This window comes from Limanda limanda, chromosome 5 (genome assembly GCF_963576545.1).
Source record: "Limanda limanda chromosome 5, fLimLim1.1, whole genome shotgun sequence".
Lineage (NCBI taxonomy): Eukaryota > Metazoa > Chordata > Actinopteri > Pleuronectiformes > Pleuronectidae > Limanda > Limanda limanda.
In genome coordinates, this window is record NC_083640.1 from 3,312,503 (window position 1) to 3,339,668 (window position 27,166).

General features: G+C 42.7%; 1 protein-coding gene across 3 annotated transcripts in view; it reads left to right on the top strand.

Moving 5' to 3' along the window:
* The window catches only part of antxr2a (ANTXR cell adhesion molecule 2a), a 75,903-nt gene that overhangs the window by 19,828 nt on the left and 28,909 nt on the right, over positions 1-27,166 (top strand). For all 3 annotated transcript variants that reach the window (XM_061071514.1, XM_061071515.1, XM_061071517.1), the window contains 6 exons: positions 7,388-7,466; positions 7,790-7,885; positions 14,848-14,898; positions 15,560-15,649; positions 19,902-20,069; positions 20,293-20,373. In XM_061071514.1, the coding sequence (XP_060927497.1) occupies positions 7,388-7,466; positions 7,790-7,885; positions 14,848-14,898; positions 15,560-15,649; positions 19,902-20,069; positions 20,293-20,373 (565 nt within the window). The remainder of the gene's footprint in view (positions 1-7,387; positions 7,467-7,789; positions 7,886-14,847; positions 14,899-15,559; positions 15,650-19,901; positions 20,070-20,292; positions 20,374-27,166) is intronic.

Below are 27,166 nucleotides of genomic sequence, written 5' to 3' on the forward strand. Positions count from 1 at the left end.
TCGTCAATAATTAAACAGGCCGTCCCGGGGGGGGGGGGGGGGGGGCAGCGCTCCATCTGCTCCAGTGGGGGTATGAAAATGTTTATGATAGAAATGTCCTGTTGTTTGATTGTCCTCCGTGTGTCTCCGGGGTGTTGGACGTGCATCGGGTTGTTGTCACGTGACGGAGCAGGAAGCTGCAGCGTCTCTGAGGCCGAGGACGTGAGCGACGAGTGGGAATCAGATCCAGAATGAGTCAGATCAGGGATTCAAGCTGTTCTCTGGAAACACACAAATATTAAGAATGATTATAGTATATAGAGAGAATAATAGAATTTTCAGAATCAATAAGAATTTGTAGAAATACCATTATCATCACTTAATGCACTTGATCCTTGTAACAGCCATTATTTTAAGTGCATCACCTTCTGTAGATCAAATAATAATATATAATTGATCTATCATATCTGAAAATCTATTTTTATTAAAGAAATATCTAATATAAACGACCTTGCAGGCGTCCTACTTGGGTCAGGGACCTGGATGGTTTATTTGTGAAGCTCAATTCAAGTGGTTCAAAGTGCGAAATAAAGAAAATATAAAATGCATCATGAGGAATTATAAAAACCAACATAAGACAATAGAAGAAAGAAGCTTTAAATAAATCCAAATCTACAGTTTTGCACCTTCACACGACTTTAAATGATTTGGTGAATTATCTGAAAACACAGATTTGTTTTCCAGCTCATCAGATTGTAAAATATGCTGCTGTTGTTTTTGAAACATCTGGAAAGAATGTTTGTAAGTGCAGATGTTTGTTTCCATTCGTTTTTACACTACAGGAGATCAATAACTTGGTGTTTCCAGCACCTGAACTCCTGCTTCTGCAATATATAAAGAATTCTGGGTAATTCTCTCTCTGCTGCAGAGTTAGGCAAACAAAATTCCTGGATTTATTTGGATCCGCACTAAATTATGGCTTCTTCTCTGACCAATAACGCATAATTTCACCAAGTTTCATGATAATCCGTCAAGTAATTTGTGCGTAAATACAGCAGATAAACTATGAAAATATAGGTTATTAAGACTTTGATGCTTTGCAGTTTAAAGTCATGAAAGTAAATGGATTTCTGGACTTGTAGGAAAATATATTTCAACTGTGCCATGAATTGAAAAAGTAAAGATGTGTATTCAAGTGTCGTGCAGCTTCTGTAATAGATTGAATGAATTCTGGGTATTTCTCTCTCTGCTACAGAGTTAGGCAAACAAAATTTCTGGATTTATTTGAATCCGCACTAAATTATGGCTTCTTCTCTGACCAATAACGCATAATTTCACCAAGTTTCATGATAATCCGTCAAGTAATTTGTGCGTAAATCCAGCAAAAAACTATGAAAATATAGGTTATTAAGACTTTGATGCTTTGCAGTTTAAAGTCATGAAAGTAAATGGATTTCTGGACTTGTAGGAAAATATATTTCAACTGTGCCATGAATTGAAAAAGTAAAGATGTGTATTCAAGTGTCGTGCAGCTTCTGTAATAGATTGAATGAATTCTGGGTATTTCTCTCTCTGCTACAGAGTTAGGCAAACAAAATTTCTGGATTTATTTGAATCCGCACTAAATTATGGCTTCTTCTCTGACCAATAACAAATAATTTCACCAAGTTTCATGATAATCCGTCAAGTAATTTGTGCGTAAATACAGCAGATAAACTATGAAAATATAGGTTATTAAGACTTTGATGCTTTGCAGTTTAAAGTCATGAAAGTAAATGATTTCCTGGACTTGTAAGAAAACAGATTTCAAAAGTGCCATGAATTGAAAAAGTAAAGATGTGTATTCAAGTGTCGTGCAGCTTCTGTAATAGATTAAATGAATTCTGGGTAATTCTCTCTCTGCTACAGAGTTAGGCAAACAAAATTCCTGGATTTATTTGAATCCGCATCAACATTTCTTCTTCTCTGATCAATAACGCATAATTTTACCAAGTTTCATGAAAATCCGTCAAGTAATTTGTGCGTAAATCCAGCAAAAAACTATGAAAATATAGGTTATTAAGACTTTGATGCCTTGCAGTTAAGAGTCATAAAAGGAAATGACCTCCTGGACTTGTAAGAAAACAGATTTCAACTGTGCCATGAATTGAAAAAAGTAAAGATGTGCATTCAAGTGTCGTGCAGCTTCTGTAATAGATTGAATGCATTCTGGGTAATTCTCTCTCTGCTGCAGAGTTAGGCAAACAAAATTCCTGGATTTATTTGGATCCGAACCAACATTTTATGGCTTCTTCTCTGACCAATAACACATCATTTCACCAAGCTCCGTGATAATCTGTCAAGTAATTTGTGCGTAATCCTGCAGAAAAACTATGAAAACATAGATTATTAAGACTTTGAAGCTTTGCAGTTTAAAGTCATGAAAGTAAATGGCTTTCTGGACTTGTAAGAAAACAGATTTCAAATGTGCCTCGAATTGAAAAAGTGTAGATGTGTATTCAAGTGTCGTGCAGCTTCTGTAATAGATTTAATGCATTCTGGGTAATTCTCTCTCTGCTACAGAGTTAGGCAAACAAAATTCCTGGATTTATTTGGATCCGCACTAAATTATGGCTTCTTCTCTGAACAATAACGTGTGTTTCATGATAATCCGTCAAGTAATTTGTGCGTAAATCCAGCAGAAAAACTTATGAAAACATAGGTAATTAAGAATTTGAAGCTTTGCAGTTTAAAGTAATGCAAGTAAATGACTTCCTGGACTTGAAAAAAGATTTCAACTGTGCCATGAATTGAAGAAGTGAAGATGTGTATCTAAGACGTTGTTTTCTCTCCTTGACGTCACCAGCTGCTCTGCCACAAAACCTCCAGTTTACTCTGAACTTTGCTCCATCATCCGGTCTTTTACTTTCCAAACAGTGGAAGTGTCTCCCGGTCCCGGTGCTTTAGGAATCTGATCCTCTCGCCTCAGCCGAGTTTCCTTCCCTCCGTCAGAACTTCTGCCACGAAGTCCGACTGCAGAGCGATGGCTCCTGGATTCCGAGTGACAGCCGTCGCATATGCTCGGCTGTGAATTATTCAGCCTCCTCAATTTATCACATCTTTAAGGGAAGTTTGAAAGCCATTAGCGTCCCAGTTGTCAGCTTCTCCAGCTGCAGCGCATCACCAGAGCTTAGTGTCACGGCCCGGGCCCTCCTACTTTCAGACAGATTATCGTGAGCCCAGGGACAAAGTTTTTTCTCCCAGGGATCGGCGGCGAGGAATCAACCTTCTGCCGTTCAACCGGTGCGTCCCTGGGAGCCCGAGTCGCTCGCCACTCGAGTTCTGACTGATCCCTCGGCTCCGTGACAACCTGCCCTCTCATCTCCACTTTATTCAAACACAGGCGGCGACCCACCGAGCAGCTGCAGCTCGCTCCTCACTGTCACTCCCCGGCTTTGACTGCGTGAAAGTTAAATGACAGCGAGGGTTGTTTTTAAATTATTCATTCAATCATGCAGTTGCCTTTTTATTCCCCCCACTTTCTAACCCTCTCGCCAAAAATTTTAATATTCCGTGCAGCATCACCAGATTGGCACGAACCCGGAGCCGCTTTCAGACACGAGCTCTGGAAAATGTCCGGACAATTGGGTGCAGACATTTTGTGTAATTTTCCTTTTAACCTATGAAAAGTGCACCAGGGGGATCGTCCAGGTCGAGCAGCAGGAGGCAGGACATGACGTGCAAATCAATCAATCAATCAAACTTTATTTGTATAGCCCACATTCACAAATAACAATTCGTCTCATAGGGCTTTAACAACGTGCGACATCCTCTGTCCTTAACTCTCAGCAAGAGTCAGGACAAACTACTAAAAACCCTTTTAACAGGTAAAAATATGTAGAAACCTCAGAGAGACACATGTGAGGATCCCTCTCCCAGGACGGACAGAAGTACAATAGATGTCAAGTGTAGGAAAACATCATCGGGAATAAAGATTTTTAGCAGCATCGATGAGGGTAAACATTTTTGAAGGATAACTCCAATACTATATGTCAGTAGTAAATCACAGCTCTTATCTCCAGAAGCTCCCAGATCTTGTCGTGTTACCAAGTTGACTATTGACTCTTTTTCATCCTGAGATATTTGGATTCTTCCAGTTTCACATCGGTCACGTGTGAGAAACCTCATCAACATGAACACATTTTCCAGATTTTCTGCAAAATGTCCAGAGCAACTCACTCTGACTTCTTGTATTCTCATATTCAGCCTCTCCGGAAAAGTTTAGTTTTGGTTCATGTCAGAAAAGCAGCTTTTTTCATAGACCTTCTTTTATTGTTAATTTTCTTCCAGTCAAACACTTAAGCATCTTAATCTGTAGGAAGTCGAACACTTACCCTCAAGTGTTTGCACAACAGGATGTTCTGTAAAGTTTATTTATAGAGCACATTTAAAAACAGCTGCAGTTGAACAACGTGCTGCACAATGAAAAAGACACAATGCAAAACACAAGAAATTAGCTAAATAAAACAAGCAAAAGTATAAAATTAGATTGAATTTCAAGTATGTTTTTAAAGACCGGGTTATTAAGTGCTTTTAAAACAAATAAAAGAAACTGGAACTCAATCCTGAACTGAACCTGAATCCAGTGCAATCTTACATATCTGAAGAACTGATTAATTTTCCGCTGAGTGACAAAGACACTGACTAAACACTTCAGCGCTAATTGTAAAAATGTGTTACGGCCGAAACCACTTAAATACTTGGTCATTCTTTTGGAAATAAAAAGGGTCGAAAAGAGGAAACGAGGATAGACGACTTGTTTCAGATTCTGCCCACTCAACAGTAACTGTGTAATTAGCAGGAGGAGGAGGAGGAGGAGGAGGAGGAGGAGGAGGAGGAGGAGGAGGAGGAAGAGGAAGAGGAAGAGGAAGAGGAAGAGGAAGAGGAAGAGGAGGAGGAGGAGGAGGAGGAGGAGGAGGAGGAGGAGGAGGAGGAGGAGGAGGAGGAGGAGGAGGAGGAGGAGAGGAAGAGAGGAGGAGGCGGTCTCACTGGTTGGGTTGTGGTGCGTTAAGGATGCCCAGTGATGTCAGGTTATGGGGGGGGTTGGGGTTGGGGGTGCTGGCGTTCGTCAGTGTAACTCGCTTGGGAGCTTTCCCTCCTTCACACGCCGGGGGTCCGCTCCTCCGGCTTGATTAACAACCTGCCCACCATTACCAGGGATTGAGGGTGTCATCTGCATTAGCCTCTCCCCTCACCCATTCAGCTGCAGCACTTAGTTAGTGCTCAGCGTCTCAGCGTCTTCAGACACAAAGACACGTTCTGTGATGGAAGCAAACCGGTTCTTATAGAGTCTGTCCAGATTCTACTCGTTTTAATGCAGAGGAGGAACGAGCACAAACGTCCAGTCGGGACTTTACTCTGTGTTTCAGCTGGACTGGATTCAAACCCTGTGCACTGTGGTTCTCCCAGTGGTTCCATTTCAGTTAAAGGTTTATAACCTGATACATTTTTTGACTCTCTTCTGTTTGTGTCGTCTCTTGCGTTTGTTTCTTAGACTGTAAATGTTTTTGGTTTCAATGCTTCAGGATCCCGGAGCAGGATGGAACCAGATCAGATTCGTCCTTTTCCACCTTTACCCGAGGTTCGGAGCCAGTGTTTGATCTCAAAACAGTTCTCTGTGTTTTGAAAAGCTGGTTCGACTCTGACAACAACACAAGACCTACCAAAACATTCTGACCACCATTTCTTTTTTTAAAACGTATCTTATGTCGTGTTTAGTCTGCAAAGAAGATTTTAGGAACATGGTTCTAAAAAGGTTTGCAGCTCTGAACCAGCAGCAGGTTCACTTTGGTTGAAGAGGACTGTGTTAGTGCAGCAGAATGTAACAAAGAGAAATCTGTATTGTGAACTAAGATTCTAAACCATATAATCTATTTTTTTGAAAGGGAATCTACCTGAAGTGGAACACGAATCTCGAGAACAATTCATCAACTGCGATAACTGGTTCTCCAGTTCTGGTTCTGCGTACTGGGTCGAGTTTCACTCTTGTTTTCAGTGAAATTAACTGATTTGAAAGATTATGCTAAAAATTGGGGAAAAGACTAATTCATCACATCAAAAAAACTAAACTAATTTCATCAAGGTTCTCTGGGAAATCAGAGGAAAAAGTGAACAAAGATCCTGATATTTCTTGACCCACGTTCAATCATTCAACCAATTTTTCATTCAACAAAATCAGCTCAGTAGTTTTTGCTGACGGACAGAAACAAACAAGTACAACCTGTGAAGTGGAGCCGTCAACAAGTTGAAGTGTCAAAGTGCATCGTGCCGTTTTTAAAGTTCCCCTTGTTTTAAATATTTAGCGTGGGTAAATAAGAAGTCAGTTCAGACTATTTAGAATAAAACGCATAGTAATGGACACATGGTCTGGTCGCTCATCTGTTCCGAACCACAGGAGAGTCGATGGCCCAGGGCTCTGCCTCAGGCTCCTCAGCAGAGAGAAGAGCTCCTGTTATTATTCTAAAGCACCGGGTTTAATGCAGGCCTCCCCTGTACGCTACCACACACTCACAGCTGGCCACTCACACACACACACACACACACACACACACACAACGCCGCCGCCGCCGCTACACTTCTTTCTCTCCTCTGTCTTTTTTGTGTTGGAGGATTTCAGGCGTTTCACTTGTTCCGTATTCCTGAATTCTCATTAAAGCTGGAGTAATTGGATTGGGCATAATAGACATATGGAGATTGCGGTGCCGTTCATCATTAGGGTTTTAATTGCACCCATTTTGGTCTCTGCAGGTTTTTTCTTTCTTTCTTTCTTTCTTTCTTTCCTCCGTCTAAATAAGTCGTAGGAGTTCACGAGCCTTGTTACCGAAAGTCCGATTCCCGGCGTTCGCGCTAGGTGATAATGAGGATCTCGACCAGTTAGCAGCCATTGTGTTCTTTAGTGGGCGTCGTGCTAATGTGAGCTCTTTGTTGGATCCTTTTAAATCACTGGTGAAACGATGACTTTTAGCTTTTCAGTTGATTTGTCAAACCATGAGAGGAAAGTACTGATTATTGATGGATACAATTTAATTGATAGATAATTCCGTTACCTTGATGAAGGCCTTTGTGCTCCAGGTGCATTTCTATCTTTCCCACATTAATAAAGGCTTTTTAGTTGCTTCCTTTATTTCTTTCTTTGCAGCAATGATTATTGATATTGGAATGGACATTTTTTTAAATTTAATATTGAGTCTTGTAGCAGTTTCTCTTTAGTTATATTAAAATCACACAGATCTTTGATAGTTATTCCTCATATGTGATAGATTGGATTAAAACACAGTCTGCAAAAAAGTAAATTCTGTCATAACTCAAGGTTTAACTTATTTATTTGATTTCCAGTTAGTTAATCCGGATGAAACATTTTCTTTTTCAGGACCATGGATGTTCTCATCAGCCTGAACGACGGCAAATCCTTCATCTCCAGCTCCTACACCATCACCGCCTCCACGTGTGTGAGTCTGAAGCAACAAGAAGTTTAAACCATTAAATAAAGTTTACCAAATATGAATTTAACAGATGTGAGGATAACAGTGAGATGATGGATGGATGTGTGGATCATCCTCTAGGGGAAATTTTAGTTTAAAGGAGCATTAAACACCACAAATCGACAAAAATACACAGACCTCCAGTGTCAGTCATCACTTTTTGCTTTGAAATGAAATATAAAAACACTGAGTTCTGTGATGCTAATCAAAAACCTTGATTTTGTCCCTGGAATCCAAACTAAAAGTCCTAGTTAGAGCGTGTAATCTGATTACTGTGTCTCCTCCTGCAGTCGGACGGCTTTGCGGTGGCGATCGTCTTCCTGGTTCTTCTGATCCTCGTGGCTCTGGCCCTCATGTGGTGGTTCTTTCCTCTGTGCTGCACACTGGTGAGTGTTCCTGAGGATCCACTGGTTCTAATAACAGGACTCATAGATGTAGAAGATTCTCTTAATAGTTTAAAGTGGTGAGAACATTATTCTCTCTGATGCAAACGTCCTGCTGTTGCAACACGCAGCTCGTCTTAAGCAACTGGGTTCGACTGAAACTGTGGTTTTTAAAATGCAGTTTAATTTGAGGAAGCGTTTCGGTTAATGTATAAAAATCCAAAAGCTGAAACCACGGTGACCAGCAGCCGGTCGGGGTCGGGTTCAGCCGAGGCTCGATATCGTCCCTCAGCCGGCGGTGAAGAGGAAGCGGTGCAGGAGCATCTGCTCAACCTCATCACCTCCGGTTTACCTCGTTCACCCGCGGTGGCTTAGCAACACCACACAGGCCGAACCTCAACCAGGAAGTGGAGAGGCCACATCCTGCCGACGTGATCACGTGATCGCACACGAGTTTCTGAGAAGAGATGAAGTCAGAGAACAGGAGATGTGACAGATTGTTCCTCGGTGAACAGATCTGTGTTTGTTCAGGATCTTTGATCCGCCCGGGGACCGAAGTGATTCATTATCAGTTTGTGTTTTAATCACTTTTGAGTCCGTCGTGTTCCTGCTGCTGATTAAAATACTTACTGTGTTCGGGTAAACACGGATTAGCTGGAATCTCAGACTCTGCTGCTTGAAGTGAGTTTCACGTGTTGGTGTGAACGTGGAGACTGGAAGGTTGATTTCACTTTCACTTCATTTTTTATATTAATTTGAAGATAAACATGAGCCTGACTGATTTATTTGTATGCCAATATAATAACTTTTATTATACAGAATAAACAATGCAGATTGTGCATTTAAAATTATGTCAATTTCAGTCGGGCTCTAGTTTAGTGTGTGTTTGTGTGTGTGTGTTTGTGGGTGTGTGTGTGTGTGTGTGTGTGTGTGTGTGTGTGTGTGTGTGTGTGTGTGTGTGTGTGTGTGTGTGTATGTGTGTTTGTGTGATAAATGCAGACATGAACATCCAGAGAAGCAAATTAAATGGAATTTTAATAGTATTAAATGTAGCCACTATGAAATATAATAATAATTGAATACAAATACATGGAAAAGTCATGATCTCTCTGATCATCTATCTGCACAAGAATGGATAGAATAGTGTAGTATTGTAAGAAGTATCCTATTGTGCTTCGAACATATTTAATCTGACATAAATGAGATAAAACACACAATAAACATATTAAAGATCAAATTCACTGATGGTTGCCTAATAATTATTCAAACATTCCATAGATATGATGATAAAATAGTTTAAAAACAGATTATTTAGGCCACAATAATGTGATATTCTAACAAGTTCAAACTTGTGTTTATTCCTGGAGGCCGTTGTTGCCTCCTCGCTCGCCCCCCCCCCTCCCCCCCCCTCACCTCCTCTCTCTCCCACTTAACAATTTAGAAAAACCCACAGCAGATTCTGGTTTGGGGCTGAGCGAGCGGCGAGGGGCTACAGATGGTGCACCCGCTCTCTTTCTCTGCGCCTCTGCTTTTATTATTTTTCTTTCCAGCGGAGATCTGATGAAGGCAAATTTACCCTCCATCCACCCCCCCACCCCCCTTAGCACCTCCGTTCCGGCTCAATCACGCCGCCCCCCCCTTTAAATGATGGACGTTACCTGGCTTTGTGGACCTGAAGGGAGCCCATCCAGAATGAGATGGAAGCATATTTTGGAAAACCAACAAAGGCATTAAAATGTAAACCCCCTGCAGCATGTCTGGCCGCGGACGTGTTTGTCTTGGTGGAGCGAGCTGCTGTTGCCTTCCATCGGGGGACGCGGCAGAAGAGGAGGGCCATGTGTGGCTTGTTAATATTTAAACCCCCAGTCTGCCAGGTTTCAGCAGTCAGGATGAGGCCACACACACACACAGAGACACACACACACACACACACACTGGCCCAACCTCTCTCCCACAATCCCTCCCTCTCTCTCTCTCTGCCTCTCTCCCACATGGCCTGATGCCAGCAGAGAGGTCATACAAGCTGTGGAGTGGTAATTTCTTTGTTTATGATTTGTTGGGGAAAGTAAACTCGGGATCGGCGTCGCCCTCAGTTCAGACGAGTTGTTGGTGTCGGAGATTCAGTTTTCAATAACATCAACACTTTATCCCCAAAGTACAAATGATTCCCTGATAATTTGGAGGCACTTTTGGACACGTTTTTAACTCAGTTGCTGCCGAATATGTTAATATTAATCTGATTGTTTGATTTCCTGAGTTGTCGGCGTTGCTCCCTGATGCAGAACTTTCCCAGTGTTGTGTTTCTGTTTCCATCTGAGACATTTTTATTCTCAAAACAGTTGAATGTAAATACAAATCATTTAAAAAAGGTACCTGCTATGGATCCACCGCCCAAAAAACATCTGTAAACAAGTTCTGATCTCGAGTTTGGAAACAAACAGATCATTTTTTCCAGTTGCAGAGACGGCCACATGGGGAAGATTCCCTGGAGATTCAGATTTCAATAACATCAACACTTTATCCCAAAAGTACAAATGATTCCCTGATAATTTGGAGGCAGTTTTGGACACGTTTTCAACTCAGTTGCTGCCGAATATGTTAATATTAATCTGATTGTTTGATTTCCTGAGTTGTCAGCGTTGCTCCCTGATGCAGAAGTTTCCCAGTCTTGTGTTTCTGTTTCTATCGGAGACATTTTTATTCTCAAAACAGTTGAATGTAAATACAAATCATTTAAAAAAAGGTACCTGCTATGAATCCAACTCCCAAAAAACATCTGTAAACAAGTTCTGATCTCGAGTTTGGAAACAAACAGATCATTTTTTCCAGTTGCAGAGACGGCCACATGGGGAAGATTCCCCAGAGATTCAGTTTTCAATAACATCGGCACTTTATCCCCAAAGTACAAACGATTCCCTGATAATTTGGAGGCACTTTTGGACACTTTTTCAACTCAGTTGCTGCCGAATATGTTAATATTAATCTGATTGTTTAATTCCATGAGTTGTCAGCGTTGCTCCCTGATGCAGAACTTTCCCAGTCTCTTGTGTTTCTGTTTCCATCTGAGACATTTTTATTCTCAAATTAGTTGAATGTGTCCTTAAACAATAACACAAATCATTTAAAAATGGTAAACGATGATACCTCATTGAGACCAGTAAGAGAAGGGTGAAGGAAATTATGTTAGGACATATATCTAGTTGTACTGAAAGATGCTAATGAAGCCCAAATGTATTAAGTGAGTATGATTTAAAAAGTACTGGATCTACAATACATTTTCAATAAACATCTCTTATGTTTGAACGTTTCTTTGCTAATAAAAAGGCCTTGTCAGTTTAATTATTGGTATATACTGTACATCATAAACACAAAGAAAAGAACAAATTCAATTATCTTATCCAACATTTCAGTTCCATTTCTGTGCTACATGCCACAAAGTATCTAAAACAAATCTGTAAACTTTAGGTAATGTCCCCATATTCTTAGCACTATGCAATAAAGTTTCCTCTTTGAAAAAGCAAAAACAAAACAAAGCTGCCTTTGACAGTCTCGTGATGCACATAAGCATTTCAGGAATCTCAGAAACTTTAATAAATACAATCTTTTACCTTCGCTTTAAACTGAATACACTGAGAAGCAAGATAGCATGGAAACAAACAAACAAATAGAATCATCCTCAAAGATTTATTTCCAGTAACTGTCACAATGCTGTGTTGGATTTTTTAGAAGTGTGTGGCCTGCAGAAACAAGATGTGAGTTTAATGTTCATGCACACAGAGAAACTGGTGGAGTGTTTGGTGTCGGAGATTCAGTTTTCCATAACATCAACACTTTATCCCAAAGTACAAATGATTCCCTGATAATTTGGAGGCACTTTTGGACACGTTTTCAACTCAGTTGCTGCGGAATATGTTAATAATCTCTGATTGTTTAATTTCACCAGTTGTCAGCGTTGCTCCCTGATGCAGAAGTTTCCCAATCTTGTGTTTCTGTTTCTATCGGAGACAATTTTATTCTCAAATTAGTTGAATGTGTCCGGAAACAACAACACAAATCATTTAAAAATTCAACCTGCTGCAGAACCACCTCCCGAAAACAGCTTCAGACACAAGTTCTGATCTCGAGGTTTGGAATCGAACAGATCATCTTCTCCAGCTCCTCTGATTGGTTCCGATTCTCTCCCCGGTGTCATCGCCACAGTGGCGAGCGCTCATCAGATGGCTAAGCGTCCTGCGGTCTAGTTTCTAATGATGCCGCCACATCGCTGAGCGCCCTCTCTCTCCACATCTGTCCGTCAGGTATCTGGGAAACAGCAGCCTCGCCGCCGTTATCGGCATAATCCCACAATATGTCGTGGGAATCTGCTGCACTTAATAAAAAGAGATAATCCCTGCGGCGTAAGGTGAGGTTTAAAATCACGTTAATCAGCGTATGGAGAAGCTACTCGCGGCCAGTTGTGTGTCAACGAGCGATTAATTAACGGTAATTGATTATTTTTCATTATTCTAATGACAACAGTATGTGGCCAATGCGGTGGGATGAAGCAGCTGTTGGCATCTATGATATGCTATAATTACATTGCTCTTTTTATTCTCCCCTCAAAAAAACAAATTTAGCAAATGCATGAGCAGTGATGACAGTGTTCTTTCTGTCTGTGATGACTGATGGACAGAGGTCTGAGTTCCACTCGACCACGACTCCAGCGGAGAGACACGTCCTCCTCGCTGGAACTACAGGAACAGTATTTATAAACCAGTGTGGCGTCCAGGAGACTGAAGAGGTTTTATCTGACACCACAATCTGTGCGGAGGAGAGAAGAGGAAGTTTCTCTCTCGCTTCGTCTCGTGTTCTCACTCGTTTTCTCTCCTGAGAGTCTGAAGCTTTGTCTGTTTGTTCCATCGATTCATTTGATATGGTTGGTTTTGGTTTCACATTGTAATTTAAGGACTAAAGTATTTTGTCAGACATACGTACGTCCTGTCGTTATCTCCCACGTGGGCGGAGTCTACCTGTACTTGACTCTGATTGGTTTGTAGACGGCGTCTGACGTTGGTGTGTTGTTAATTGGGCGAGTAGTGGTCTTTCCGTTTGATTGGAATCTGTTAATTTGGTTGCCCTGGTAACATCTTTATGGTATAACTACCACGTTCACCAACTTCAGGAGCAACACTGTGGTGGTTGTGGCAGAGAGGGTCGGTGGTTCGATCCCCGGCTCGTCTACTCTGCTTTTTGAAAGGTTCTTGGGCAATAGAGCAAGGCATCGTATGAGCAACAGAAAAAGAGAGCGTTCAAACATGTCGTCGGAGGTGAAGAGGGCGGCGGCTTCCTCTTCTGTTTCTTCCTCTGTGGTTTAATGTTCTCGTTACTTCCTGTGATTTTGATCGATAAGTTTTCACACTGTCAACAAACAGAACCTTGCAACACCACATACACAGGCTTGATCCTCATTCTTTTTTCTTTTTTTTTTTTTACGTATATGTTTATTAGTTTTCCAACAGGTAATACAACACAAAACAAAACAAAAACAAGACAAACATTTGGCTCACACACATATTCAAATCCAGACAGGCAGAAGATTCAGGGGTCACGTACAAGTAAGAAAAAATTAAAAACAGAAATAAAAGTGAATCAATTAAATGGTAAAACAGAGTGCTTCTTTTGAGGCAGAGCATTCTGAGCTATGATACAAACCCTCTTGTGAGAATGGTGGAATTAGTCAGACCTTAATCCTCATTCTTAAACCACTCAAATTCAATTTCAGTCTAGAGCATGTTGGGATACGCTTTTAAAAAAGCTCCATATATAAGAAGTACCACATATAACCTGTAAACTTCGTCCAGGATCTCTCGTATCAGAGAGAAAAATGTACGACCCCTGAAACCTCAAAATGCCAAAGTGTTTGATCCGTCTCACACACGAGGCCCGAGCGGCGTCTTCAGCAAACCTGCAGTTAAAAGTTGCACATGTGGAATGTGATTCGCTGACTGACACCTGACAAACGTCAAGTCGCTCCTTTGCTTGGCGATGCACATCTGTAAAAACCTGGTGGAGGCATCTTGTCCTTGAGTGGAATCACATTGTGGACAACCTGCTCCTCAGGTGCCACGTCACCCGCTGTTGTCGTGAACAATCCTGCCGGGCCGGTCACTCTGTGTGTGTGGAGTGTGTGTGTGGAGTGTGTCGGTTGTCTTCTCTGTGTGTGTGTGTGAGTCGTTGTGTGTTTGACACCACTCATCTTGGAGCCTAGCCGAGCCCGAGCCTCCTCCTCCTCCTCCGCATCTCGTTGGAGCTAATTAACTCCTTAGGACTTAACGATCGGGGGGGTATTGCTCGGGAGCACCGAACCTCGTCCAATTAATTAAGAGCTAAACGGGCGACAGCGAAGACTCCCCCCTGTCAACAAGTTGCTTTTCAGCTTCTTCTTTATTTTGCCCCTGATGTTGGTTTACAAGCAGAACCCTTGTAATCAGTAGTCAGCCGGGTGGGGGGGGCGGTGGGGCGGTGGGGGGGGGGCGGTGGGTACACAGAGCAGCCGGCGTCTCTGGCGTGCGGCGAGCTGAGGGACGTCTCTGTCCGTCTCAGTCACCTGTCACCAATCACCTCCGTCAGCTCGGCCTGACACGGCTTCAGCGTGTGTGTCTGTGTGTGTGTGTGTGTATTTGTGTGTGTGTGTGTGTGTGTGTGTGTGTGTGGTTGTGTGTGTGTGTGTGTGTGTGTGTGTGTGTGTTTGTGTGTGTGTGTGTGTGTGTGTGTGTGTGTGTGTGTGTGGTTGTGTGTGTGTGTGTGTGTGTGTGTGTGTGTGTGTGTGTGTGGTTGTGTGTGTGTGTGTGTGTGTGTCTGTGTGTGTGTGTGTCTGTGTCTGTGTGTGTGTGTGTGTGTGTGTCTGTGTGTGTGTGTGTGTGTGTGTGCACTCGTCCCTCCGTTGACTTTGTGCTGACGCTCTTTTGCTCTTTGTGTTGATCCAGGTCATCAAAGACCCGCCTCCGCCTCCTCCACCTTCCCGGCCGCCGCCACCTGTGAGTATTAATATTGTGTCGTCTCTAAATATTAAAATTAATAAACAGGAAACTCATCAGGCAAAGCCACAACTCAGATATTGTTCTTTATTAAAACAAAGCAGAAAATTACAGGAACATTTCTGCATCTGCATAATTAGGCCGAGTGGCTTTCTTTTCAAAATAAGAAGGAGGAGATTGATTCCATTTTTATCTTTTTATGACGAGTGGTTGAGATCTTTTCCTCTGACTCAAGACAAAAAGTGTATTTCTCAAAATGTTGAACTATATTTAGAAAACGTTTAATATTACTACTCTGAGAAATATGAATTAATTAATTGTTTTTATGACCTTTTTATGTCCAACAACCCATTTGTCATTATTCTAACAAATCTCTTTTGGTCTCTAGTTTGCACCTCATATAAGTATTGATGAAAAAAATAAAGATATCATATTGTTTTTAGTCTCACTTCCTTCTTGACAAAATTACGGAAATGATCTTTGCAATCGGAAGGAAATGGATTCAAAATATAAACAGAGCTGAAAGAAAAGAACAATAAAAGCTTCCTCTTGTCAGTGTTGCATGTTTGATAAATGACGATGTTTATGTGACGATAGAGGAAGTTTGCGTCTGTTTTGATTATTTAACGAGTCTCTGAATCTCACTCCACGACTTCCTCAGGAGCCGGAGCCGCTGCCCAAGTCCAAGTGGGCGACTGTGGACGCCTCCTACTACGGAGGAAGAGGAGCCGGAGGAATCAAACGCATGGAGGTCAGAGAGTTGATATCATCCTTTATTCTTCTTTGTTTGGTTTTCAAAACATGAGGAACGATATTGTGAACGTGATGATTCAAGAACGGCTGAAGGGACTTTCTACAAACATGGTACAAAGTTAAAGATGAACTGATTTGATTTGGGAGGTCGAAGGTCAAGGTCACTTTTGAGCTTGATATCTCAGGCTTGTCTTCAAATTTTGATATCTTGGCCTTAAATATGAACTGCTTAGATTCCAAGGTCAAAGGTCACAATGACTTCAATGTGTGTAGATTAAAAACTTTGTGTCTGTTGGAGGCACACAACCACTGAGAGGTCATTCTAGAGAGATATCTATAATAAAACCAGGTCAGAGAGTTGATATGATTCTTTATTCTTCTTTGTTTGGTGTTCAAAACATGAGGAATGATATTGTGAACGTGATAATTCAAGAACGGTTTAAGGAACTTTCTTTAAATTTGGTATAAACGTACAGTTTTGGCTTAAAGATGAACTGATTAGCTTTGCATGTTCAAGGGTCAAAGGTCAATGTCTCTTTTGCCTCAAAAAACATGTTTTTGGCCTTTTGAGCATGATATCTCAGGCCTGTGTTCAAATTTTGATATCTTGGCCTCAAATATGAACTGCTTAGATTCCAAGGTCAAAGGTCACGATGACTTCAATGTGTGTAGACTAAAACTTTTGTGTCTGTTAGAGGCGTAAAACCACTGAGAGGTCATTCCATAGAGATATCTATCATAAAACCAGGTCAGAGAGTTGATATCATCCTTTATTCTTCTTTGTTTGGTTTTCAAAACATGAGGAATGATATTGTGAACGTGTTAATTCAAGAACGGCTTAAGGAACTTTCATTAGATTTGGTATAAACATTCAGTTTCGACTTAAAGATTAACTGATTAGATTTGGGAGGTCAAAGGTCACTTTTGCATCCCAAAACATGTTTTTGGCCTTTTGAGCATTATATCTAAAGCCTGTGTTCAAATTTTCATATCTTTGCCTCAAATATGAACTGCTTAGATTCCAAGGTCAAAGGTCACGATGACTTCAATGTGTGTAGACTAAAGGTTTTGTGTCTGTTAGAGGCACAAAACCACTGAGAGGTCATTCTAGAGAGATATCTATCATAAATCCAGGTCAGAGAGTTGATATGATTCTTTATTCTTCTTTGTTTGGTTTTCAAAACATGAGGAATGATATTTTGAACGTGTTGATTCAAGAACGGCTTAAGGAACTTTCTTTAAATTTGGTACAAACGTTCAGTTTCGACTTAAAGATGAAATGATTAGATTTGCGTATTGAAGGGTGAAAGGTCAAGGTCACTTTTGCCTCACTGAACATGTTTTAAGCCTTTTGACCTGGATATCTCAGGCCTGTGTTCAAATTTTGATATCTTGGCCTCAAATATGAACTGCTTAGACTTCAAGGTCAAAGGTCACGATGACTTCAATGTGTGTAGACTAAAGGTTTTGTGTCTGTTAGAGGCATAAAACCACGTCAGAGAGTTGATATGATTCTTTATTCTTCTTTATTTGGTTTTCAAAACATGAGGAATGATATTTTGAACGTGATAATTCAAGAACTGCTTAAGGAACTTTCTTTAAATTTGGTACAAACGTACAGTTTCGACTAAAAGATGAACTGATTCGATTTGGGTGGTCAAGAGTCAAAGGTCAAGGTCTCTTTTGCCTCAAAAAACATGTTTTTGGCCTTTTGAGCATGATATCTCAGGCCCGTGTTCAAATTTTGATATCTTGGCCTCAAATATGAACTGCTTAGACTTCAAGGTCAAAGGTCATGATGACTTCAATGTGTGTAGACTAAAACTTTTGTGTCTGTTGGAGGCATAAAACCACTGAGAGGTCATTCCATAGAGACTCCTCCTCTGTTCGGTTTGACACATGAATCATATCTCTGCCCACATGTGAAATGGTTTCAGAAACACATTTTTACAAAGTGTTGTTATTCAATCTTTCTATTTATGTGACATAAAAAAATCTGGCGTCCTACAAATATCCGATCGGGTCCCCGGACGAACAGGAAGTGACTCGCGTGACAGCTGTTCTCCACTGAACCTGCTTCATGTTCACGAGGAACCTGCTGACGTTCAGGGTTTCTCCAGAAGTTAGAAGTGGAGACACACGCAGGGGGGGGGGGCAGGAGGAGGAGGAGGTGGGACGGACGGACGCCGCCCCCCCCCCCCCCGAACTCGTCAGTCCGCTGATGCCTCCGACGTGACAGGCGCTGCCATCTCGTCCTTGGCCGTCCGGCGCCTGATTGGATCAAGTCATCGTGAGGATGAAGGATTGAGCGCCGCTGTCAACTTGACGTATCCACCTCACCCACCTCCCCCGCCTCACCCACCTCCCCCGCCTCACCCACCTCCCCCGCCTCACCCACCTCCCCCACCTCACCCACCTCACCCGCCTCACCCACCTCCCCCCGAAACCTTGGCAGGGCCTTTGTTGTCCGCCTGCTCCGTCCACGGGGGAATCCAGGTTTGAAATCCTCCCCCTCCTCCCTCCCTCTCCTCCCTCCCTCTCTCGCCCTCGCCGCCGTACCCCCTGCCGCTTTCCAGCCTCGAGGAAGTTGGTGGCATTGCAGGGATTTCCCAGAATCCTCGGGGAGCGCCTACCGCTTGATTCCATCCCCACGAGTGTTTTGGCGAGATGCGAACCCGACACCACCCCCCCCACTCCTCTCTCTCTCTCTCTTCCATCCCGTGGCAGGTTGATTCCCACCGACAGGTCTGTCTCCACTTCTGAGGATTCCTCCCTGGCGCTCGGGGAAACCCGGCGCCTGTAGAGACTCACGCCCTCTTCTCCTGAATCCACGTTTTCCTCAATATGCCAATATGTCAAACGTGTGTATTTAACGTGGCTGAGGTGACAACAGATCTTTTATTCATCGACGCCCTCTCTTCTTCTCTTGATGATGATGATGATGCGGCGGCCGGCGCCGGGGACGTTTCCCAGAGATGATTCTGAAAAGCTGTTGTATATTGTCACGGCTTAACCTACAGCTTGAAAACTGTGTCGCTAATTAATCACCTCTCCCTGTTCAGGAGATGCTGGATCTGTCTTTTTTTTTTTTTTTTTTTTTTTTACCTCCTCCTTGCAACAGATGTGATGAATTCAATTAAAAGGCAGGACAGCTTAGCTAACACACACAGACACACACACACACACACACACACACTCACACACACACCATGACAAATATCACAGCATGTAGATGAGCTTGTTAACAAAAGAAAACAACAGGTTTTTCAGGTGATTTTATTTTCTTATGGATTTACACTGCAGTGATGGAAGTTGTTCAAATACTTTGTTTTAATCATCACAGATGTTGTGACTAGGGTTGCAAAATTGCAAACTTTCCATGGGAATAAACGGGAATAAACGGGAATATACCGGAAATGTTGTGGGTAATTTATACTAACTGTATTTACCTTGTCATATACAGACATAAATATAAACATTTTGTTGTGTCATAGGCTGATTTGAGTCCTGAGGAAACTTTGGGCACTTGACTATATGCTTCTGCATCGTTGTGTCATTCTTAACATAGGTCTTTGCACAGTATTTGCAAATGTACACAGCCTTTCCTTCTACATTGGATGGGGTGAAATGTCTCCACACATGAGAGAGTGCACGTGGCATTGTTCTGTAGAATAAGATGAGAAAAAAGTTTGTAAAAAAACACTCATGCAATGCCAGAGATATAAATAATTAGCCAAACAATTGGAATCGTCTGTAAACATATTTTACAATTGATGGATAAATGAATGGAAATAGGCTAGATGAACAGATGAACAATCCTCAATCAGCATTCTAATATATTTTCCCAGTAATATCATGGAAACTTACCTGACTAGTCCTTCACTCTACAGCAGGCCTCAGTAGCCCTGCTGTAGAGTGAAGCATGCTGGGAGTTATCTGTGCATGTGATGGAAGAATGCACAGTGGAGGGTTGAAACTCATTTTTTTTTTTACAAATTCCCCAAATTCCCGAGCTAAACTTCCCATGGAAAGTTTCCGGAAAGTTTCCGCCCCTTTGCAACCCTTGTTGTGACTAATCTTAATCTATTCTATGAAAATCACCTCCACAGGTTTTCACAGCTCTGAGTTTACAAGTTTATATCAGTAACCCTGAGTGAAGGGGTTTGAATATGTGTTTGTTATTGAAATCGTCTGAACTTGGATCTTTTCGGTGCTGGGTTGATATTTGTGTTATTGTTATTTGTGTCCAGGTGCGTTGGGGTGAAAAGGGCTCGACGGAGGAAGGCGCCCGGCTGGAGAAAGCCAAGAACGCCATCGTGTCTTTACCGGAGGACGACGAGGAGCCAGTGGTGAAACGTCCCCCCCCGAAGCCGGCTCCCACCTACCACGCAGAGAATAAATGGTACACGCCCATCAAGGTAAATACTCTCGCGACCAAAAAAAGACTTTTCCTTTTCTTCCTTGTGGTTTCAGCTATTTGATAAATCATGATTAAGTCAGGTTTGGTTAGTTTTGGTAAGGGTTTTGAATAATTTAACGAGCTCTAATAGTTTAGATTAGAGTTTTTCCCGTCTACACGTTGTTTTGCACATAATGGGATCTTGTGATTTAAAAGCAGTCCCTTGTTTTCTGTGTGTTCAGGGTCGTCTGGATGCTTTGTGGGCGTTGTTGGGACGACAGTACGACCGAGTCTCCCTCATGCGTCCAAGCTCTGCAGAGAAGGTAAGACACTAAACTAAGAACCTGAAACCACCAAACTTCTAAATCTACAACTCAACACTCAAAAGCACAGACATCATCACATGAGGAAGAAACTATAAAAAGGCAAAGATGTGTAATACCTCAGTGTGTGTGTGTGTGGGATCCAGTAAATGAGCGTTTCAGGGTTGCGTGTTTTTTGTTGTTGTTCAAACCTCTCGCCTGAAGGGAGTGAGTCACAGTTTTCTCTGAGGTCAGTGGAGCTGTTTATTGTATTTGAGGATGAAAAGAGTAAATATCCTTCATCAGTCAGAAGTGTGGATGGTTGTCGTCTTTTCTGACGATTTAAAGGACGAGTGTGCATCATCTTTAAAGGCGGCTGTGGCTCAGGAGGTAGAGCGGGTCGTTCACGAATCAGGATGGAGGTGGTCGCCCCTGAAGCATCGGTGTGAGTGATAGTGATTTATATGAGAAATTAGTGTATTTAAAGTACTTTTTGTGGTCGCTAACACTAGAAAATTGCCGTACAAAAGCAGTCCATGGAATATTAAAGGGAATCTATTGGCAGAAATAGAAAATAATATTTTTGATTATGTTTTGATAAGTTAAGATGAGCGTTTGAAGGCAAAGATGAGGGAAAATATGACAGAAATATGACAATAATAATATATTTTTGTCTATATACGTCCGCTGGTGTGAACATGGCTTCTGCGCCTCAGGAGGTAGAGCGGGTCGTCCACTAACCAGAGGGTCGGCAGTTCAATCCCAGTCTCACCTGTCTTTTTTGTTTTTCATTTGCTCAGAATGAGTTCTTCATATCTACATCTTTATACTTTCACCGAACACCTTTTGCATTTTACACGTCACCTTTGCTCCCGAGTAGATATTACTCTCCGCTCCTGGGACCTTCAAATGGTTTATGATGGGATGTCACTAACACTCTGGTATTTCAAAATCCCTAATCTGCTGTATCTGTTATCACTGCAAATCTTTTGAGTCGGCCACAGTGACCTGTAGAGACTCATTACTTTATTGTGTTGCTTATGGCCTTGTTGCACTACAGCTGTGTTGCTCCAGTGATCTGGAGGCTGCTGCCACAACTCTGTCATTGTGCTGCTGTTTCCTAATCGAGCCGCAGCTGCAGCGACTCACAGGAGGAGACGAGACCTAATACGGTCAAACTCTGGACTTTTCTCAAGCCTTCCTAGGGAGAAGAGGAACTGTTCTGATGCTTACAACCGAAACCTGACACCGGGCCGGTGGTCAGGAGAGCACGCGCCTCACAAACCGCCAAGTCAGAGTGTTGTCTTGGTTTTTTACAAGGAAACGGTCAAACCACCAAACCACAACATCTGCTCTGGACACGGAATGAGCTGCTGTTGCTTCATCTCAAAATGAATGTGAAAGATAGGAGTCAGAAATCCCCCTTCTTACACGTTAATGCAACTTACAGCTGTTCTCACAACCACATCAGCATGAAGCCAACTCAAAATCTCATTTGATTTTAAAAGCTCAAGTGAAAACAATTGAACGTTTTCCTGTAAAACAATGCAGAGACTCTGCAGGCGAATGGGAACACATGACACATCTGTGCAGATGTTTAATGTGTAAACTTCCTTCTTCAGAGGAAGAGAAGTGGAACCATGGGAGTTTTGAATTGTTCGGTGAATGATGTCACGACTGCAAATGTCTAAAGGGGAATAACGTTCTGCTATAAGGAACAAGTCGGTTTGGCCAGTTGTGATCTGAAGCTCTGGACTTCAACATGTATATTCCTGAACTTGCATTTTTAACCAGATTAGTCCAGATGTGTAGTTTGCTCACTTTGAATTTTCCTGCAGTATTCTCACATGGGCTAATTCGAACATTTTACCGATCGATCGGCAGGAAGAGTTTCAAGAAAACATCTGGAGCAAGCGTTCTCACAAACAGCCGCTCTGGAAGATTTCATGAACTTACTTCCTGCAGAGCTTACAACTGATGTGTGTGTGTGTGTGTGTGTGTGTGTGTGTGTGTGTGTGTGTGTGTGTGTGTGTGTGTGTGTTGTGTGTGTGTGTGTGTGTGTGTGTGTGTGTGTGTGTGTGTGTGTGTGTGTGTGTGTGTGTGTGTGTGTGTGTGTGTGTGTGTGTGTGTGTGTGTGTGTGTGTGTGTGTGTGTGTGTGTGTGTGTGTCTGTCTGTGTGTGTGTGTGTGTGTAGCGTTGACGTATCCTTTAGAGCGACTTCATGACTTCTCCCTGTCAGAGTAAGAATGACTCATGTGTGATGTGAGTGTGTTTCTCTGCCATGATGATAACTTCCTGGTGCCTGGTGGTTTTATGAGGCTTCACGATGAGTTCAGGGTTGTTATATTTTATGAGACGACCAAACTTGCTGATTCTCACGCAGTGTGCTCATTGGCCGACGCCCTTTTGTTTTCCACACTGCAATGACAGCTATTCCCTCGACCCGACCTTTCGTCAAACTGTCGGAGTTTCGAGCAGAAACATCGGAAACGGCCGATCCCTCCGTGCGAGAGATGATAGACGTCGCCACACACGAGGTCGCTCGGAGCAAACTGTTCTGAAGGAGGAGGAACGTGAGAGAGTGAAACCCGCTGGTGGGTAAACCAGTCGTGTCAGAGCACTTCGGCCAGGAGAGGAACGGGCTGCCAGCGGCGTCCCCGGCACAGCTGGCTCGCCTCATTCACATGCCGGTCGCCGAGCCAGACGCCACTTCCACGTCTGTGATCAGGCACCAGACACGGGGGGGGGGGGGATCAGACACGAGGCCTCAGCGGTTTAACCGAGCTGCCGCCGAATCAAACTTTTTTTTTTAAATGAGTTGAGATGTTTTTAAATTTTAGATAAAGCTGGATTTTAACCAAAGACTCTGTTTTTAAAAGATGGAGGAAATAACTGCTCATTTAAACGGAAACCCTACTCTTGATCGCCCCCTGGTGGCTGGCTGCAATATCCGTAATAGACCAAGCCTCCTCAATGTTAATAGCTGGGACATGGACTCAAATTTTATATTTAAAGAACACTTGAAATATATTGATTTTTATCATTTTATGGAGTTTTGCAGTTTATTATCCCACTGATAGATGTTCAAGTGTTCATATTCCTGATGAGTTTGGGTTTAAATTAGTAATTTGATGATCCATAACGGGTGGAAACTGACAAATCCATCAAATCCGTGTATCAACGTCGACAAAAATATGGTTAGGAAAACACATTTTCCAAAATACATCTACAAACAATAGAGAAAAATCGAATTTTCAAAAAAAATTCTGTTTACCCAGGAAGCAATTAACTCTATAATTAGCCACTATAGTGGAGTTATTTCAATATAGATACTTTGGCTGACTGGTAAATATATATTTCGTGTACAGGGTCTGTAACTGGTCCAAATTGTGATTTTGGTGTTTACAAGTGAACGTGGCTTGGTTAGATTGTGTCTGGTGGCAGGTTTGGTTGTAGATGGCACAGCAGGGACATGGAGACGAAGCAGGGGATGAGGAGGAGAAGGAAGGAAAGGGAGGATGGAAGGGGGGGGGGGCAGGGAGCAGCTTTCTTTGATGGCGGACAGGAAACCTCCAGGGTCATGAATGTTCCTGCTTCCGCCGAGGTTACCAGGACGTGTACAGGTGTAAGGAAGCAGGTTGCCTCAGACATCTGTTCAGCTCGGGGAGCCGGGTGTCCACGCCACCTCTCCTCTTCCTCCTCCTCCTCCTCCTCCTCCTCCTCCTCCTCCTTCCGTCCTCGGCCTCCTTCCCTTCGCTCAGCGGCCTCCTCGGCTGACCCCTCCCTCCCTCAGCGCCGCCCGCAGCCAGACTGCTGGATTGTCAGCAGATGCAGAAGAGAGAGACAGAAAATGAGAGTGAAACGGTTTTTTCTGTCTGTCTTTCTTTTTCTTTTTTTTTTTCCCGTGGTCTCACATTTAGCGCCTGAGGGCCTTCAACACCAAAGGTAGAGCGGGGGGGTGGACACAGCTGCAGTGCCGAACTCGCCCCGGGCACAAATAAAGAGATCTAATGTGGTTTGACTGTGTTGTGGGTGAGACCGGGAGCCGGGGAGGCACTTCAGAGCCGACTTGGCTCGGCAACATCTGCCGCCAAGTTTTGCCGGGGATCGACTGGGGACAGCAGGTAGAGGAAGGTGGCAGCGAGGGGGGGGGGTGGCCTTATTCTGATGCTCACTCGGCTCTTTTTGAAGAGGCGGTGGAGGTGGTGTGCTTTCTGTTTTTTGTTTTTTTTTTGGTTTCTCCACCCCCACCTTCACACTCCAGGTATTGTTTTCTGAAAGCAGCTGTCCGCAAAATGTCCCAACAAGGTGCGCGATGAATGATGCATCACTGTACATTAAACCCTCCGAGTACCACAGAAGAAGACACGCGGGCGAGTGAGCGGGCGAGCGAGGAGCGGAGAGCGGGCGTTTGAGTTCCTGTGAGTCCGGTCGGATTTCCAGTTTGTTCTTCTCACGCTCGCCTGCTCCTCGCCAGGGGGACGTGTGGGCGGAGTGAGCTGCTGTGTGTGTGGAGGTTAATACTGTTATCTGATGGACTCAACACTGTGGAGCTCAGGAAATACATTTTATTTGTTTTTTTGTGCAGATCAGATCTTGAAATTTATGATTAAAAGGTCTAATGAGGCAATTTTTACTGATTTAGGTCAGAAACAGACAAACCCAGAAATATAACCTTCTTCTTCTTCATCGTCTTATCGTCAAAGTCTCAATTTTTGTCTTAGCTTCAACTAGATCTGAAAAGAAAAAACATATTTTTCTTTGTTGCTCTGATTTCTTTCATCCTACATGTCACTGTCATATTTGGAATCATTGGCATTATTATAAGTAAAGAAGCATTGTCATTATATATATTTTTTTATATAATTTTCTCTTATTTTTATGTATTTTTGAATTTGATTCCATTGGACTTTCTTAAGGGGGAAATTCAATCAACATGAAGACATTGATTGATTTAGATTCCAGATGTTTGTCGGAGGGATTTTCCATTATTTTAGAATTGTATAGTCAAATAGCTTTTAATCTTATTTCAAAACCCCAAAAATATTCCCATGACAATAAAATTATTACAAAATAGATACAGAAGGGAATCAGGATACGTCTGACAAGGCCCAACTGTGCCATTTAAATTCACTAGATCAAGATTTGTGTTTGGATCTGCACATAATATTAGTCCCCTAAATATATATATATATTTTTCAGGATCCATGAAATAGTATCTGAGAAGTCAATGAAAATGTTGAAAAACGTGATTACACCTCTAAAAGAAGGTGAAAAATTAATTTCTGGATCTGCACCAAACATTGAAGGGCTTCTTCCTTCGGTCATTCCTCAGCCCTCTGCAAAAATCTGTTTTACTTTCAGCTCTTTCAGCTTTGCAGTTTTTTTCCTTCGAGCAAACAAACAAATGCCGACAGAAATAGAATCTCCTCGGAGGAAGCAAGGATAAGAAGACATTTCACATCAGGAGTCGGGAACATCTGAGAGGATTTTGAGTTTTTATTTCACAGAAACAAACGGAGGCAGTAAAGCACAGTGGACGTAGAACCAGCCTCCCACACCTCTCTCCCTCCCTCCCTCCTTCCTCCTCCTCTCCTCTCCTCCCTCAGCTGTTTTTATCTTTCCTTCACCCTGCCAGCGCTCCGTGCCCCGGCTGTGACAGCATCTTAATTTAACAGCCGTCGGTCACGTCGTAGCCTGAGCTGTGGGAGCGTTTAATTAAGTGACTGTGAGCAGAGGGACTCCACGGACCTGCTCTGGAGTCCCGTCAGACGGAGGGAGCAGAGAGCGAGAGAGAGAGAGAGAGAGAGAGAGAGAGAGAGAGAAGGACGGATGTAAGGCGGAATAAGAAATAACGAGGACGAGGCTGGCATAAGCCGAGGGCCACCGGGGGTATAGGTGACAGTCTGCTTGCCGTAGCCTGGCACGGCACAGCACGGCATGGCATGGCAGAGGAGTCCTCCGAGGTCACAGAAATACATGTCGGGTCTATTTCCTCTCTCCTCGGCAGCGGCCGGCGGTTTCTCGAGGCTCAATTAGGAGGCTGCGAGGTGATTGTTCGCTTGGAGCCGGAGCCAAGTGAAGCATTAGACTGGGAACCGGTCGTAGATAGAGGGTTTTAACATCAGTAAGTCATCGGTAATCATTCAGCCTGAGAAGAGAGAATAATGACGGTAAACAATGAGCGTGACTCCGGGTGCTGGCAGCTTCTCTCTGGCCTCTGAGCTGCATTTCTACATCGTGAGCCACTGGGTCACATTTGGTGGGAACATTTTCTCCCAGTGAAAGTTTCTCTCGACGGCAGATGGTCGAGGGGCGAACGGTTAATGTGGCGGAAATTGTTTTATTACCAATATGTTTATCGTCTTCAACAGTCACGATCAAAACAGCGTCTTTGTTATGAGGACTGAGAGAGGATTGTGGGAAATGGAGTCTTTTGTGGAGCAGTTTTAGATTTCCTATCTTCCATTCATTTAAATTGAATCATCCAACTTTAGATTTGTAACCTTACTGGTTGCTTTTAAGGTTTAAACATGAATTATCATACATGGAGATAAAACACGGTGTCGTCTGTCAAACGTAACATCACCAACAGATCCTATTTTATTTTGCCATTACAAATTAAGACCATGACCTTATTTTATTGTCATACTGGTTGATTAGTATGTTTAAGTTTTAGGTTCCTCTTCTAATTTACTGTGATCTTATTGTATATTGTTGTTCAGCTCATTCTGCTTTTCCAAAATAAAAGCGTTAAAAGCACAGAGAATATGATACACGTGCTCTTTTAATTGCGTCGTCGAAATAGAAAGAG